At 44.4% G+C, this 18,670-nt stretch overlaps 1 protein-coding gene across 2 annotated transcripts in view; it reads left to right on the forward strand.

The window, feature by feature from the left end:
• The window catches only part of LOC130917164 (dehydrogenase/reductase SDR family member 13-like), a 46,043-nt gene that overhangs the window by 23,718 nt on the left and 3,655 nt on the right, over positions 1-18,670 (forward strand). For both annotated transcript variants that reach the window (XM_057838270.1, XM_057838271.1), the window contains exon 5: positions 12,915-13,241. In XM_057838270.1, coding sequence (XP_057694253.1) covers positions 12,915-13,241 — 327 coding nt within the window. The remainder of the gene's footprint in view (positions 1-12,914; positions 13,242-18,670) is intronic.

Genomic DNA, 18,670 nt, shown 5'->3' on the forward strand with positions numbered 1-18,670 from the left:
GGAAAAAAATATTTAAAAGTAGATATATCTAAGAAAAAAAATAGTCAAGTAAAAGTACAAAAGTACTTGCTTTAAAGTTTTACTTTAAGTAAAAAGTAAAAGTATTTCCCCCCGATGCAAAAATGTAATGTAAGTGTGTGGTTAATAACGGCGTTAGAGTATAACGGTGTTACTAATGGCATTATTTTGTTCAGTAGAGTGTAATCTAATTAATTACTTTTCTCATCTTGGCAACGCCGTTACCATTACTGAGGATGCAGAGGCGTGCGTTACTATGCGTTACTACGCTGGTTGAATAACCCAAGAAAAGTCTGAGAGACACAGACTCAAGGAGACGAGAGAGCAGAACGGGAGTGGGAAGGAAGGAAGGGAGTTGTGACGCCGTTGCAAACGCGATGCTAGCTGGCTCCAATAATACCTGACTGTAGCCGATAGCCTACAAACTACTCCCACATGATGCTACGGTAGATATCACATGTGTATAGAACTAGATGCGAAATGACAGACACGGCGGCGTTAGCACATGTATAGAGAACTAGATGCGAAATGATAGACTCACCGGCGTTAGTAAACAACCGCCATCTTAAAGCAGTAGACTTCTCAGGAATGCTCTGTTGTAGAGAACCTTCCTAGCGAACCTAAGTAACTTTTTAATTAAAATCTATCTTTAAATAGACAGAAGGGAACTAATAACAATTACAGGAGCAATTTTAACAACTTTAATGGTATATTCACAACATTAAATGACTTCCAAACATTGCAAGGGTTACTATGTTTTTTTGTTGTTTTTTGAATGAATGAAAAAAAAACATGAAAGGTACCACCAGTTACTTTGCCAAGTAACTAATTACTCTTACATTCAGGTAACTGAGTTACTAACTCAATTACTTTATGGGAGAAGTAATTTGTAACTAAAAGTAATTACTTTTTTTAAAGTAAGATTAACAACACTGTATATATGTGTGCGCGTGTGTACATATTTTGATATACATACATACATACATACAGAGATCTGAGTCAGGATTTTCAAAGAGAGAGCCAGAAAATTCATTGACTGCTCGGGTTTATTTAAAACTGTGCAGAATGGATAAAACAAACGGCACTGTAAGCAGACGCTGAACAAGCTCAAATACTCCAAAATTTAGCTTAATGGCGGAATGCATGTAAACTATCAGGTGCATACCGCCACCTACTGTACAAGAGTGTGGTGGTTTTTATTGGTCAATATCTTGTTCATGTGCATAATTTTGCTTGCACTCGTGTTGCTGCCTCTCGTGCTCAGTTACGGTATAGTTGCCCGGGGCTTATCGATTGCACCGGAGGCATGAAGACGAAAACTATCAATTCACAATGAAGGAAAAGAAAAAGAAAAAAAATTAAGGTGTAAAGCAGGCGACAATTTGCAAAGTAGTGGAGTAAATACAGATAAAGTAAAAAGTACCACTTTATATATTTGTACTCAAGTACAGATACAAAAAAACTGTACATACGTACAGTATGTTTACTTCATTGCATTCCACCACTGTCACTAAGTAATATGGTCGCAGTCCTTTATCTAGCCTTATTGTACTTTTGTTCTATATGGTGCACTTTATGGCGAACCTTTAAATCTCGTTGTACTCCATACAATGGCGATGAAGTATTCTATTCTATTCTATTCTATTCTATTCTATTCTATTCTATTCTATTCTATTCTATTCCATTCCACATGTTGGGTAAGGAAATGAAGATAATGAAGAAGTGATAAGTAAATTTATCATCCAGGGAAGGAATTTGGACAAACTTAAAAAATGCAACTATAGTATGGTAACCATATGTGATACACAATGCAGACTAGGCGCAATCTCACCAAAAAGTAAATTGCAAAGTTGTTGTCTGGCAGCCCAAATGTTGTGCTATTCTAATATTTTGATTCTGGTTGCAGTCCCATGTTTGGCCACCAATTTTAGGCATTTACATGGTGACGTTGCGACACCAACACGCAACGATTGTGTTGCGTAATGGCCTCGCCTTTACACGATAATGGCGAAAATGTAAGACGAAGATGCAAACTTTTGATTCCAGCCTCCAAAGTGGAACGATTAGATTGCGGGGCTTGCTCCACAACCATATACAAATAAATGGAAATCGAACGCCCTTACTCCAATGACGTCAGCACTCGCACACATCACTCTGGGCATGCGCAGTCGCTGCTACTAAACTATGGTTGCCAACAGTCCCAGATTGCCCGGGACATCTTGGATTCTGGGTTGTGCCGCCCAATCCGGGGACTGTTGGCAACCCTATACTAAACATTCAAAACAGCAAACATGGCGGAATGTTTCAATGTATTGTTTTTATAATCATTTTATTTAAATATATTTCATGTTCACATTTCTGTGCCTTTTGGAGCAAAAGCAAAAACTGTGTGGACGCCATTGCTTTGAGTGGGCGTGTATGTTGTCTTCTGGGCTGAGGAGGTTGTTGTCAAGGAAGTGGATCATTGGCTATCGCATTGTAAAACTGCACTGCCCCCTAGGTCCTGGTTTGAATACTACATCGTTTTCACGCGGAATTGCGACCTCATTCGAATGGATACAGAACCATGTAAATGCAAACATGAAATGTGACGTATTCTCAGAAAGTCACCCTGTAAACGGCCCCCTACATGTCACTAGCTCCTTTAACAACTACAAAGCGAGTGTGCCAAACTCCGATGGAGCAACAGTTTCAGTATTTAAGTGCATTCATTCTACCATTCTACAGCCCCGGCACCTGAGGTAAAAAAAAAAGATCAACTTTTGTCTCAATTCACTCAGAAATTTACTTACCGGTAGTGTAAAGCCTGAACCTGTTTAGTTGGACACAAAACTAATATTTATTTTCTCGAGCATGGTAACTGGGAAAATAATTCTTCTCCAATCTTTGACCTTTTTGAATGTAGAGTTTAAACTGTATGCTATATGTTTGCCTCCATATAAACGCCACTCTATTTGATAAAAAAATGATTAGGGACTTAAATGTGTACATGCATTTATGATTGAGAAAAGGGCAACACTGAAATATTACTGGAAAAGAATTTGGTTGCTTCATTAACAATCTTTTTGTCCTTATCATGTTTGTATTCATCTGTTTAAAAATATATTAGGCATGAAGAAAATAAGCACCCATGTCTCTTTTGTGTGAGGCCTCTCAGCTGATGAAGCATAACCGACCACAAAGAAGCTAAGTGTTTGAAGAACAAACCCCAGAGACAGCACTATGGCTAGCTTCTGTTCTGGAAAAGGCCACAGGGAATTGACCTTTCACAAAAGCTCCCTTAGTTACGCTTGGTAAGCTGATAAACTTTGTGACTCCAGATGTGTGCGCGCGAGTGTTTTAAGTGATTTATTTTGCAACAATACCAGTTTAACATCCTCCAGATTGAGGCAAAAGGCTTTACAATATGCAGCTGAGGGTTATATTCACATTCTGAAAATATGTAGAAAGCTATAAAGGACAAAGCATATTGGTTCAACACTTAGAGCAAAGCAAAGGGTTGGGATACGAAGTTCACAAAATGTTACATGAGAAATAAAAAAAAAAGTTCAAGGTGCTTATTAGGATGCTATGTTTACTTAAAAAGGGAAGCATCGCTTTAATGTTAGCGCACTCATAGAACGAAGACACAAAGTTAACTAGCTTTAGCTAGTACAACAGCTATACTTATAGCCCCACAGACGCTATAGTGATGACATTCTTGTAAGATGGATATTAGAGATGTGGTTATGTACTTCCTCAATCTAAGTACATGTAAGGCCAAGAGTTGAGTGGAACAGCACTTCTTTATTCAGTGTGCTTCTCATCATATGTCCACACGAATCATCACTTTGCTGTCTTTCTAACATAATACCACACCCACAGGAATTGCATAATACACCCAAAGCGAGGGCACAACTACGGCAACAGCAGTGTGACATAAATATGTTACATCTCCTCCCCCCCTACATGCCCCAAAAATAAACACAAAAGAACCTCCTGCTTTTCCCATCTTACTTATTAGTTATCACAAAAGTGAGTACACCCCTCGCATTTTTTGCAGGTATTTAGGTATATATTTTCATGGGACAACACTGACAAAATGACACTTTGACACCATGAAAAGTAGTCTGTGTGCAGCTTATATAATAATTTATTAATTTCCCCCTCAAAATAACTCAAAATATTAGCCATTAATATCTAAACCCCTGGCAACAAAAGTGAGTACACCCCTTAGAAAAAAGTTGTCAATATTAACATACAGTACAACATGTCAACTGTTAACATTTTGTGTGGCCACCACTAATATCCAGACCCACCCTTACTCTACTTGGCATGGAGTTGACCAGAGGTTACATGTTGCCACTGGAATGCTCTTCCACTCCTCCATGACGACGTGTTGGCGCTGCCGGACATTTGAGACTGCGCACCTCGACCTTCCGCTTGAGGATATCCCAAAGATGTTCGATTAGGTTCAAGTCTGGAGACATGCTTGGCCAGTCCATCACCTTTGCCCTCAACCTCTTCAGTAAAGCAGTGGTCATCTTCGAGGTGTGTTTGGGGTCCTTTTCATGCTGGAACACTGCCCTGCGACCCAGTTTCTGGAGGAAGGGGATCATGCTCTGCTGCAGTATTTCACAGTACATGTTGGAGTTCATGTTTCCCTCAATGGAATGTAACTCTCCAACACCTGCAGCACTCATGCAGCCCCAGACCATGACGTTCCCACACCCATGCTTGACTGTAGGCATGACACACTTATCTTTGTAGTCCTCACCTGGTCACTACCACACATGCTTGAGACCATCGGAACCAAATAAATCTATATAAACCAAATAATCTTCGTCTCATCAGACCATTGGACATGGTTCCAGTAATCCATGTGCTTTGTTGACATGTCTTCAGCAAACTGTTTGCGGGCTTTCTTGTGTACCGTCTTCAGAAGAGGCTTCTTCCTGGGGTGACAGCCATGCACACCAATTTGATGTAGAGTGCGAGTATGGTCTGAGGACTAACAGGCTGACCCCCCACCTCTTCAATCTCTGCAGCAATTCTGCCAGCACTCCTGCGATGATCTTTCAAAGAAAGCATTTGGATGTGACGGTCAGCACATGCGCTCAACTTCTTTGGACCACCAACCCAAGGCCTGTTCTGAGTGGACCCTGCTCTTTTAAAACACTGGATGATCTTAGCCACTGTGCTGCAGCTCAGTTTCAGGGTGTTGGCAATCTTCTTGTAGCTTTTGCCATCTTTATGTAACGCAACAATACGTCTTTTAAGATCCTCGGAGAGTTCTTTGCCATGTGGTGCTATGTTGGAACTTTCAGTGACCAGTGTGAGAGCTGCACTACAAATGGGAAAACACCTGCTCCGTATGCACACTTGGACCTAGTAACACGAACGAGTCATATTTTGGAGGGAAAATGACAAGCAGTACTCAATTTGGAAATTTAGGGATGTAGTTTCTAAGGGGTGTACAGACTTTTGTTGCCAGGGGTTTAGATATTAATGGCTATATTTTGAGTTGTTTTGAGGGGAAAATAAATAAACTCTGTTATATAAGCTGCACACAGACTACTTTTCATTGTGTCAAAGTGTCATTTTGTCAGTGTTGTGCCATGAAAAGATATGCCTAAACATCTGCAGAAATGTGAGGGGTGTACTCACTTTTGTGACACACTGTATATCCAGTCTAGCAGGCGGTCATCTGTCACATGCAGGATAATGATGTTCAACAGTGACTTCAAATTTTTCACTTGTAGAAACAATTGTTCCCTACAATTGATCCACATGGCAACGCCAAACAGCATCAGCTGTCTGAACTGTTTGGGAAACAGGCCCAGTTTGAGTAATGAAAATTTCATTTTCGGTTAAAAGGCTGAAAGTTTACCACAGAATCGTGTGAAGAACCGTAGTCCTCTTGGGATGCCACAATCAAAACACAGCGAGAAGCAACACTACCAGCTCACAGCCAACTTGTCTGCAGTTTGTAAGTATTTTGAGGTATCAATGGAAGTATTTTGAGGTATCAAAGAAATACATAAATATTAAATGAAGGAAAATAAATGTGCTTCATCTCTACTACACACTCGTTCTGAAGTTGCTTTCCTTTGATGTCCCGCGTCACATCGAGTACAGTGCATTTGAGCCTGTGCATGGGTAGCTTGGAGTTTAATCAAGCGAGCAGTGTACGAGTACAGTAGTATTTAAATGCATACATGTGCACTTGCGTGGATTAGCACAATAATTTTATTCACGACCACATTCTCTTACTGTTACATTTTTTTTACGACTTTTACACCATCCATCCATCCATCCATCCATTATCTTCCGCTTGTTCCGGGGTCGGGTCGCGGGGGCAGCAGCTTTAACAGGGAAGCCCAGACTTCCCTTTCCCCAGCCACTTCAACCAGCTCCTCCGGCGGGATCCCAAGGCATTCCCAGGCCAGCCGAGAGACATAGTCTCTTCAGCGTGTCCTGGGTCGTCCCCGGGGCCTCCCGCCGGTGGGACATGCCCGGAACACCTCTCCAGGGAGGCGTCCGGGAGGCATCCAAACCAGATGCCCGAGCCACCTCAGCTGGCTCTTCTCTACGCGGAGGAGTAGCGGCTCGACGCCGAGTCCCTCCCGGATGACCGAGCTTCTCACCCTATCTCTAAGGGAGAGCCCGGACACCCTACGGAGGAAACTCATTTCGGCCGCTTGTATCCAGGATCTTTTTCTTTCGGTCACGACCCAAAGCTCGTGACCATAGGTGAGGGTGGGAACGTAGATCGACTGGTAAATCGAGAGCTTTGCCTTTCGGCTCAGCTCCTTCTTCACCACTACGGAACGGTGCAGAGTCCGCATTACTGCAGACGCCGCACCGATTCGCCTGTCGATCTCCCGCTCCCTCCTACCGTCACTCGTGAACAAGACCCCAAGATACTTGAACTCCTCCACTTGGGGCAGGATCTCATCCCCGACCCGGAGAGGGCACTCCATCCTTTTCCGACTGAGGACCATGGTCTCAGATTTGGAAGTGCTGATCTTCATCCCAACCGCTTCACACTCAGCTGCGAACCGCTCCAGTGAGAGTTGGAGGTCACTGCTTAATGAAGCCAACAGCACTAAATCATCTGCAAAAAGCAGAGATTCAATGCTGAGGTCACCAAACCGGACCCCCTCAACGCTTCGGCTGCGCCTAAAAATTCTGTCCATAAAAATTATGAACAAAATCGGTGACAAAGGGCAGCCTTGGCGGAGTCCAACCCTCACTGGGAACGAATTCGACTTACTGCTGGCAATGCGGACCAAACTCTGACACCGGTCGTAGAGGGACCGAACAGCCCTTACCAAGGGGCTCGATACCCCGTACTCCCGGAGCACCCCCCACAGGACTCCCCGAGGCACACGGTCGAACGCCTTCTCCAGATCCACAAAACACATGTAGACTGATCGGGCGAACTCCCATGCACCCTCGAGGACCCTGCCGAGGGTGTAGAGCTGGTCCACTGTTCCACGGCCGGGACGAAAACCACACTGCTCCTCCTGAATCCGAGATTCGACTTCTTGGCGGACTCTCTTCTCCAGCACCCCTGAATAGACTTTACCAGGGAGGCTGAGGAGTGTGATCCCTCTATAATTGGAACACACCCTCCGGTCCCCCTTCTTAAAAAGGGGGACCACCACCCCGGTCTGCCAATCCAGAGGCACTGTCCCCAATGTCCACGCGATGTTGTAGAGACGTGTCAGCCACGACACCTGTACAACATCCAGAGCCTTCAGGAACTCCGGGCGGATCTCATCTACCCCCGGAGCCTTGCCACCGAGGAGCTTTCCAACCGCCTCAGTGACTTCAACCCCAGAGATCGAAGAGCCCACCACGGAGTCCCCAGACTCTGCTTCCTCAAAGGAAGGTGTGTCGGTGGAATTGAGGAGGGCCTCGAAGTATTCTCCCCACCGGCTCACGACGTCCCGAGTCGAGGTCAGCAGTACACCATCTTCACTATACACAGTGTTAATGGTGCACTGCTTTCCCCTCCTCAGGCGCCGGATGGTGGACCAGAATTTCCTCGAAGCCGTCCGGAAGTCGTTTTCCATGGCCTCGCCGAACTCCTCCCATGTCCGGGTTTTTGCCTCCGCGACCGCCGAAGCCGCAGTCCGCTTGGCCAGCCGGTACCTGTCAGCTGCCTCCGGAGTCCCACAGGCCAAAAAGGCCCGATAGGCCTCCTTCTTCAGCTTGACGGCATCCCTTACCGCTGGTGTCCACCAGCGGGTTCGGGGATTGCCGCCATGACAGGCACCAACCACCTTACGGCCACAGCTCTGATCGGCCGCCTCAACAATGGAGGTGCGGAACATGGCCCACTCGGACTCAATGTCCCCCACCTCCCCCGGGACAAGGGAGAAGTTCTGCCGGAGGTGGGTGTTGAAACTCTTTCTGACAGGGGATTCTGCCAGACGTTCCCAGCAGACCCTCACAATACGTTTGGGCCTGCCAGGTCTGGCCAGCATCTTCCCCCGCCATCGGAGCAAACACACCACCAGGTGGTGATCAGTTGACAGCTCTGCCCCTCTCTTCCCCCGAGTGTCCAAAACATGCGGCCGCAAGTCCGATGACACGATTACGAAGTCGATCATCGAACTGCGGCCTAGGGTGTCCTGGTGCCAAGTGCACATATGGACACCCCTATGTTTGAACATGGTGTTCGTTACAGACAAACTGTGACGAGCACAGAAGTCCAATAACAGAACACCACTCGGGTTCTGATCGGGGGGGCCGTTCCTCCCAATCACGCCCCTCCAGGTCTCACTGTCATTGCCCACGTGAGCGTTGAAGTCGCCCAGTAGAACGAGGGAGTCCCCAGAGGGGGCGCTCTCTAGCACACCCTCCAAGGACTCCAAAAAGGGTGGGTATTCTGAACTGCTGCAGTTAGAACCCGTCCCCCCACCCGAAGGCGGAGGGAGGCTACCCTCTCGTCTACCGGGGTAAACCCCAATGTACAGGCGCCAAGCCGGGGGGCAATATGTATGCCCACACCCGCCCGGCGCCTCTCACCATGGGCAACTCCAGAGTGGAAGAGAGTCCAACCCCTCTCGAGAGGATTGGTACCAGAACCCAAGCTGTGTGTGGAGGAGAGTCCGACTATATCTAGTCGGAACTTCTCTGCCTCACACACCAGCTCAGGCTCCTTCCCTGCCAGAGAGGTGACATTCCATGTCCCAAGAGTTAGCTTCAGCAGCTGGGGGTCGGACCGCCAAGGCCCCCGCCTTTGGCTGCCGCCCAACTCCCTACGCACCCGACCCCTTTGGCCCCTCCCACAGGTGGTGAGCCCATGGGAAGGGGAACCCACGTTGCCTTTTCGGGCTGAGCCCGGCCGGGCCCCATGGGGACAGGCCCGGCCACCAGACGCTTGCCTTCGAGCCCCACCTCCAGGCCTGGCTCCAGAGGGGGGCCCCGGTAACCCACGTCCGGGCAAGGGAAACTGGGGTTCATTAATGTTGCTCATCATAAGGGGTCTTTTTGAGCCATACTTTGTCTGGCCTCTCACCTAGGACCTGTTTGCCATGGGTGACCCTACCAGGGGCTTAAAGCCCCAGACAACATAGCTCCTAGGATCATTGAGACACGCAAACCCCTCCACCACGATAAGGTGATGACTCACGGTGGGGACTTTTACACCCCCTCTGCCAATTGCCGTTTAATCCAACCGGAAGCGACTTTGCTCGGCTTTGTCGCTACTAGGACTCTGCCTGCTCCACTGGCTCTCAGTCATTTACGCTTGTTGCACAGGAAAACAGCGAATGTTATTTTTAAGGAGTACGAGAGATCGTAATAGCCTTGTAAAGAGCTTTTCTAGTTTCGGCAAGAATGGAATGGGTTTTTGTTCCACAAAAACGTACATCGAGATCTCATTTGGCTTAGTGACTGGAGGCGTGAGACCCACTTTTCGAGTGTCCTAAACTTCCAAGAAAGCGCATATGTCAAAGTTTCATCCGCTGTGACGTCCACTGAACAGAATGCTACAATAACGCCGGTACTTCTGCAATAGGAGTTTGCCACAAAATGGTCACTGCCGCCGGAGACCACCCTACCAAGGGGTTTCAGAATCTACACATTTAAAACAGAATTTCTCGAGCCGCAGGGGTCATAGAACATTTTGGAAGATGTTTGAAAAAGGCCAAGTGAAAGGGCATCAATATGGAAATAATGAGATAAAATACTTTTTGTAACAAATGAAATAAAAATTGAAGGGTTTATGTGGTTTATTCGGCCTTTCGGTTTTCCGGCCAATGTTTCCAATATTCGGTTTGGGATAAGAATTTTGCTTTCGGTAGATCCCTAATCGATAGATATTCAATAATTGTACAACTTTGATATCCAGTTTTATGAATGTTCTTGCTTCAACTAAAGTGTTTTAGGTAAGGCAGCTTGCTAGTTAGCCTACAGCGTTAGCTTTATCATACCTTCTTTATGCTTGTTTATTTTGGAGACATTTAGCAGCGGGTGACACTCTATGTCCCGATCGTTTAATCCATTGGAATCCAGTTATTTATTCAGCTTTCGGAAGGAAAAGAACTGCATTCGACTGATATACTCTTGCGGTACCCCGTGTCTGATATAGATAGTCCATAAGGGAATCGCTTCCCCAATTTCCATGTTCTCCGACTGTTGATCCTTTTCATCTTCTTCAGTGAAGTCTCATGGCAGTTGGCCACTAAATCAATCAATTGGACAATGGGGCATCTGAGAGTTTGTCAGACATGCTCACTTAAAAATGATCTCCAGGACGTATGATTGGTCGATGGCCGTTTAGGAGGCAGAGTATGCAAAAGGTCAATTTCGAAATTTCTGGAGGACATTATCAATTACAATTTATGTAAGAAGTGTCAGGCAAGTACTTCATGCTTGTCTGAGCTCTAGAAAAACTTGCATGGAGATGGAGAGACTTCCTTTCATAAGACCATTCAGTATTGTGCATGTGATTGTGCCAAGTTAGTAAGTTATGGTGGTTCTTGGCCCAAGGATATTGTGATGCATTTGATAGTTTTTATGACTTGAGGTTTTTTTGTGTGCACTTTTTTGTTTTACATTTTACAATGAGACAGATTGTACTGTATTGCATTGTATTGAGAGTTGGTGTTAATGATCTGATAGTCTGTTTGGCCATGCCTCCTCTCAACTTGCAAGTTTACTGCACACATAAAGGGCAACCAAAGCTGCCAGCAATCCTCACGATCGGTATCTTTGGTCGTTCTGTATGTCTGGTTGAACTGGATACAAAGCAAAAGTTCTCGTTTATTCCTCTTGAACCAAGAGCCTGCGACATCAAACGTATCTTTTCTCGTATTTACAGTTCAACTGTTTGTATTACTCTAAAACACCATATATAAAATAGATAGCATTTATATCATAGTTTAAGGAAAACAAGCACAATATATTTGACATAGGGCATAAGAGATACATGACGCCTTCTGACCACGGAAGCCCAATGCGTGCGTCATGCAGCTGACTGAGCAAGATGGACGCTGACAACCAGGTAATAGGCAAGGCATCTACAAGCCCACGTCTGCAACACCAAATCCCACAATCAGCTCTTCAGGACAGTCCAGAACAAATGGCGGGACATTCTGTCCCAACGCAAGGAACACCAGAGAATGCCTGATATCCAACTGATAACACGACTGATAAGACTCCAACCGCCCCTTTGACGCTGATGTGGGCAAAATCTCCCACTGCGGTTGCCCCAGTAACGGCGACTAAGCAACTGTGATGCACGAACTAAACAGCCCAGACTGCGATAGAAGATTATACTAAACAACGGTCAAACAGACCCTTCTTCCGGACCACGACCAGCCTCACCAGAGCCTTTAAAAGGCTGAATGCTTAACTAATCGTTGTCATTTTTCCAGTCTGCCTCCTCGTCTGGGACTGTTGCTGTTTTGCCTTGCTGTTTGATCGCTGTGGACCTGAATAAATTGTCAACTTGTGTTTCGAAGCCTTTTTCCAGCTTTCAAAATGGAGTCAGTACAAGGGGTTAAGACTAAGGTGAACGCGCGGTATTTGCCCTTTTGGCCGGGTTGTGGGAGTTTCGCCGGCCCGGGACGTTGGACCTGCGCCAGCGGGGTCCGGCGGTTCGGCTGCCGTGATTCAGGCAACATAGTTAAAGGGTCGGATTCGTTCAGAACACAAAACAGCATTTAGCAACGGGCGTAGCAGAGTGACGATATAGCGCGACAAATCGCGACCAGTGTTCAGCAATTCTGCGTCGTACACAATGCTCAGTGTGCTTGCCCAAGCAGCCGCACGCATGCGCACATTGGTTAAAAGCGGCGAGTACTCACTATTTTTTTTTTTTTTTTTTACTTTTTCATTGCCTTAAAAATGCTTTTTGTGTGTATTTCCCTCTCATACTTTTCACCATTGTGGTTTTTTTTTTTTTGGTAGCTTTAAAACCGTTGCCCACATTAGTCACGTAGCGTATTTAAACTGTCCTTATATGATATAACTACATTTAAGTATTTTCATAAGTCATTTTTTTATTACGTTCTGCCTGAATGCATCTAAACAAAACAAGTTGAGAGCGCACGGTAGTACTTTGGGTGTCAAATTCGCCTCATATAGCATGTTTTGCCGATGTAGCACATTTTGGCAGAACAACGGTGCGAACGCAACATTAGAGTTTAGAATGAATGTTAAATAATCTATTCTTGGTTTCACATTTCTTTTGCTTCTGTTTTTCTCCCTCTTGTAGCATGCTTGTATCTTAAAATGGTATGAAAACGTTTGGGTACCTCTGACCATTTTAAGTACAACAATGGAAAACCTTTCTGGAGTGTTCTGCTCTCCCTGCCAGGATTTATGAGCTGACATTAAGAGCATGAGAGTAGACATCCAATTGGAGTAAATTGACTGCGCTTCTCTTTTTGTCCCAGGAGTTTATATGCAGGGTCGAACAGAGGATGGTCTCGGCTTGATGTTTGGTGTCAATCACATTGGACACTTCCTCTTAACCAACCTTTTGCTGGACCGCCTGAAAGAGTGCGAACCAAGTAGAGTGGTTACTGTGTCATCCATGGCACATAATTTTGGAAACATCAACTTTGACTGCCTAAGCAAGCACAACGCACTGGGACTGGGGTCTTCGTTCTCGGAAACTCTTCAGATCTACTCTGACAGTAAGCTGTGCAACGTCCTCTTCAACCACGAGTTGGCCAAGAGACTGCAAGGAACCAAAGTCACCTGCTACTGCCTCCATCCAGGTTAGTTGTGAGATCGGGTAAGAACTTGCAACGTAATCTACAAATTGTAAAGTAGGAATTAAATGTTATGATTCCTAAATTGCAATGTATACATTGTAATTACAGACTGTATAACGGAGAACATTTCTCATCTATCCTTATACCACTTATTGTATTTTGTTCGTATACTAACACATGCACATTCACATCACCTCCCGAAGAAAATTGCCGTAGAATTCTCAACATTGTTGACCTCTTTGGCTTCAAGGCCACTTGAAGGAGCCATAGAGCAAATGGATCACCATGAAACTTTGAACCAATGGGCCGCAAAGCTTCATTGGTTCAGAAAGCTTCATTTGGCCCTTAGTACTTTTGTCTACTTTTTCAACCTTTATAAAATATTTTCATAACATTTGTGATATGTTGACTGAAAACTAGTTGAATGACACCTTTGTTATGGCCTGAGGGGGTCCGTATCGCTTTCACTGCCACTAATTTACATTGAGGAGGGTGGCAGGAACCCTGCCACACAAAAAAACTACATATGTGCTGACTGCTTCACGGCATATGTCACTTCCCCATTTCCCTATTTGTTATAAAGACGGAAGTCGATGCGAACGCTTTTGCTTGAATTCTGCAAAGATGGCAGAGCAACAAAAGAGACGAAAGTTTTGCCTGAGGAGACAAAAAAAAAAAAAAGAAGGAAAATGTGAGGCTACCAGGATAAAAGGACACTCAAGAATAAACATTGGCCCGACTTTCATTCGCTGGCGTGACTACCCCGCCCTTTCACCCGATCTCCTCAGCAAATCAGTCGGGCCGATGGGGGAATACAATAAAAAATCAAACGTTTCTTATTTTCAACATCGTCATATTATATTGTTTAGCCAAAACTGGATTCATTACCTCATCACTATTCATCTTTCATACAGTCGCTGGAAACAGAAATGTTGTTCAATCCAACTACAGGCAACTGGGAGATCAGGATTTCACAACACTGTGCGCTGGTCCTCATGGGAAATGCAGTGTTCCTGAGGGCAAAACACCACCACTTTTGTCCACCCACGCCGCTAAGATCGACCAAGACTGAAAGTTCCTTAGTGTTGCTTCAAAGGCAAAAATCCTAATGATTTCCAAACTTTCTATGAAGAACACTGTAGATTTCAACCCTGTTGTCATGCAACATAGTGTAGCGTTGCAAGCATAGGTGGACTTTGACTTTTGGGGCAGGGGGGGGCTAGACATGGTGATAACTCCGAAACGCAATGCCAGCAATTAAATTAACATACAAGAATATTTATAATAATAAGTTGAAAATGAGCGTTTTTTCTTCCCCATCATTCTTGAGGGGAATTCTAAATCAGGCTGCTTAGGAATGCTATACTTTTCACCCAGATCGTTATTATCCATTGAGTATAGTACGCCCGCCGGTGTGGTGCCAATGTAGTTACCCCCATCAAAAATTGTATCCCCTGGGCGGAGCCACTGCAGTGCAATGATTTGCTTGATTTCCGTGTTTTGATGATGTAGTTACCTACGAGGTTTTACAACATGGCCCAGCCATAAAAAAATATATTTTCTGTCATATAACGTAACATATGTACTAAACGTAAAAAGGCAAAATTGAACTGTTTTACTCTTAGGACGAACTATGAGTTATTACTGTAATTGAAGTCCTGTATGGAGTTGCTCCAGCATAATAAACGTCGATGTCTGAAATATGTAACTGTGGTTCTTTTCTGGCTTGAATTAATTGTTTAGGTCGACATACTTGGGGCAAATTAGTATTTAGTCAACCACCAATTGTGCCAGTTCTCCTACTTGAAAAGATAAGAGAGGCCTGTAATTGTCAACATGGGTAAACCTCAACCACGAGAGACAATGTGGAAAAAATAAAACAGAAAATCGCATTGTTTTATTTTTTAAAAAATTATTTCCAAATTAGAGTGGAAAATAAGTATTTGGTCTAGAGATGTCCCGATCCGATATTTGGATAGGATCGGACGCCGATATAGGCAAAAAAAATGCGCATCGGTATCGGATCGGCCAACACGGAAAAATTCCGATCCAGACTTCCGATCCAGTTTTTTTTTTTTTTATCCCAGTCCGGGTTTTCCAGTGCACCGATTTACATAATCCGTTCGTTTTTGCTTCGGTTTCCCTAAAATCCGGTCCGCATTTTACGGCACACCTTCAACACACTACATTTACATTACCGTCTCCCAATTTACCGAGAGACTTTATCGGTAAAAATGTCAGCTGTGTGGGATCATTTCACCTTAAAGGACGACAAAGACGAAGAGGCAGAGTGCAACATATGCCACAATAAAGTCAAGCGTGGTGGTAAAGCTGTAAGAAGTTTTAATACAACCAGCCTAATCAAGCATTTAGTGAAATACCACCACAAACAATATAAGAAGTATGTTAAGAAAACCGAAGACAAAAAGAAACGTCCTACGCAACTAACACTGGCAGAAACTTTTGCTATGCGTGACAAACTGGCACTCGACAGTCCCAAAGAATAACAAGAGTCATTGCCGAAGAATTCATTCTGGATGACGAGCCGTTATCTCTCGTGAGTAAAGACGCACCATCCAACACTTAGAACCACGGTACAACATGCCCAGCCGTCATTACATCCTTGAGCGATTCGGCCGTGGAAGATTTGAGAACGATTCACAAACATCCAAATTCCGATTATTGAAATATGTCAAGTAAAGCGGACGTAATAGACAGCGCGGTCTTCGGGACGCAATGAGAAACTGACCGCATTGCGTCCCGAGAGTAAACATCATGCTTGTCATAGACCCGGGTAATGCCAATGCTCAACTCACGGCTTTAGCTCAACTCATGCCGCTGGATAAAAAACACAAGAATACCTGACTGCTGCTGACAGCCGCTACAAACTATGTCCAAGTCTTTTCACTGGAGATGATAGATATCATATGTATATAGAACTAGATGCAAAACGACAGACTTGACTGCGTTAGCAACATTGAAGTATTGAAAACTAGATGCGTTGGTAAACAGCCGCCATCTTAAAGCAGAAGACTTCCCTAGTAGGCTGTTGTGAACCTTCCAAGTGAACCTAATTAACTTTTTATCTAAAATACTCCTAAATGGGCAAAATCTTGACTTGAATCTATCTTCTAAACATTTTAAAACTTTCACATGTCGAAAGTAGACAGAAGGGAAATTATAGAATAACGGGAGCAATTTTAACAACTTTAACAGTTGATTCGCAACATTAAATGAATTGAATGTAGTTTAAAGCTGCTGATACAGAATGGGGACTTGAGTATTTTATTTACTGTTTTAAAATGTTAACTTGATACTAGAATAGTCGTTTATTTAAACCTGAGAGGCTTTTTATACAATTATTGTAACTAGTGCACGAAACATTGAAAGCATCTAATAGCTTGGGGGGGTTTGTGGGATTTTCCACTGAGGTTGTTTGTGTGTTTTGCTTTTTTAAGACAGTTTACAATATTATTTGCACGTTTTACTGACTCACTATGCCATTTCTGTTTGTTTTTTATAATGTTTTGTGTTTGCCACCTAATAAACAGGTCAGTTTCGTGTTACGAACCGTTGTGTGTTATTCAAACTCACCTAATTCAGCTGGCTAGTTGTTATCGAGTACTAAAACCCTTTTCAACATGAGTCCGACAACTAAGTAAGGAGGCTAAATAACTTTAAACTTTAACACATGCTCAGATAGGTCGGTATTGGTATTGGCCAGTATCGGTATCGGATCGGAATTGCAAAACAATATCAGTATAAGATCGAAAGTGCAAAAACCTGGATCGGGACATCCCTTATTTGGTCACCTACACACAAGCCAGATTTCTGGCTGTCAAAGAGGTCTGACTTGTTCTAACGAGGTCTAACGAGGCTCCACTCGTTACCTGTATTACTGGCACCTGTTTTAACTCATTATCAGTTTAAAAGACACCTGTCCACAGTCTAAGTCAGTCACACTCCAAACTTTACTATGGCCAAGACCAAAGAGTTGTCGAAGGACACCAGAGACAAAATTGTAGACATGCACCAGGCTGGGAAGACTGAATCTGCAATATGTAAAACGCTTGGTGTGAAGAAATCAACTATGGGAGCAATTATTAGAAAATGGAAGACATACAAGACCACTGATAATCTCCCACGATCTGGGGCTCCATGCAAGATCTCACCCCGTGGTGTCAAAATGATAACAAGAACGGTGAGCAACAATCCCAGAACCACACGGGGGGACCTGGTGAATGACCTACAGAGAGCTGGGACCACAGTAACAAAGGCTACTATCAGTAACACAATGCGCCGCCAGGGACTCAAATCCTGCACTGCCAGACGTGTCCCCCTACTGATGCCAGTACATTTCCAGGCCCGAGAGCATTTGGATGATCCAGAAGAGGACTGGGAGAATGTGTTATGGTCAAATGAAACCAAAATAGAACTTTTTGGTAGAAACACAGGTTCTCGTGTCTGGAGGAGAAAAAATACTGAATTGCAGCCGAAGAACACCATACCCACTGTGAAGCATGGGGGTGGAAACATCATGCTTTGGGGCTGTTTTTCTACAGAGGGACCAGGGCGACTGATCTGTGTAAAGAAAAGAATGAATGGGGCCATGTATCGAGGGATTTTGAGTGAAAATCTCCTTCCATCAGCAAGGGCATTGAAGATAAGATGTGGTTGGGTCTTTCAGCATGACAATGATCCCAAACACACAGCCAGGGCAACAAAGGAGTGGCTTCGTAACAAGCATTTCAAGGTCCTGGAGTGGCCGAGCCAGTCTCCTGATCTCAGCCCCATCGAAAATCTGTGGAGGAAGTTGAAAGTCCATGTTGCCCAACGACAGCCCCAAAACATCACTGCTCTAGAGGAGATCTGCATGGAGGAATGGGCCAAAATACCAGCAACGGTGTGTGAAAAGCTTGTGAAGAGTTACAGAAAACGTTTGGCTATTAAGATGAACTTTAGGTATTGTTTTTCCACCATGATTTGCGAATAAATTCTTTAAAAATCAAACAATGTGATTTTCTTTTTTTTTTCTTTTTTTTTTTTCTCTCCACATTCTGTCTCTCATGGTTGAAGTTTACCCATTTGACAATTACAGGCCTCTTTAATATTTTCAAGTGGAAGAACTTGCACAATTAGTGGTTGACTAAATACTTATTTGCCCCACTGTAACTCATAACTTGTGTGTGTGTGTGTGTGTGTGTGTGTGTGTGTGTGTGTATGCGTGCGTGCGTGCGTGCGTGCGTGCGTGCGTGTATGTGCGCTCCCCCGGCCAGGGGATGCAATTTTTGATGGGGGTAACTGCATTGGCATGACACCAGTGATGGCTCTGTTTTGCAGTTAGTGTCTTTAGTGGGGCAAATTGAAACTCCGCTCACCATTTTGGCGGTGCTCTGTGGCATTTCATAGTCCACATTTTCAATCCTTGGTTC

The sequence above is a fragment of the Corythoichthys intestinalis genome, chromosome 6, assembly GCF_030265065.1.
Source record: "Corythoichthys intestinalis isolate RoL2023-P3 chromosome 6, ASM3026506v1, whole genome shotgun sequence".
NCBI classification, from domain to species: domain Eukaryota; kingdom Metazoa; phylum Chordata; class Actinopteri; order Syngnathiformes; family Syngnathidae; genus Corythoichthys; species Corythoichthys intestinalis.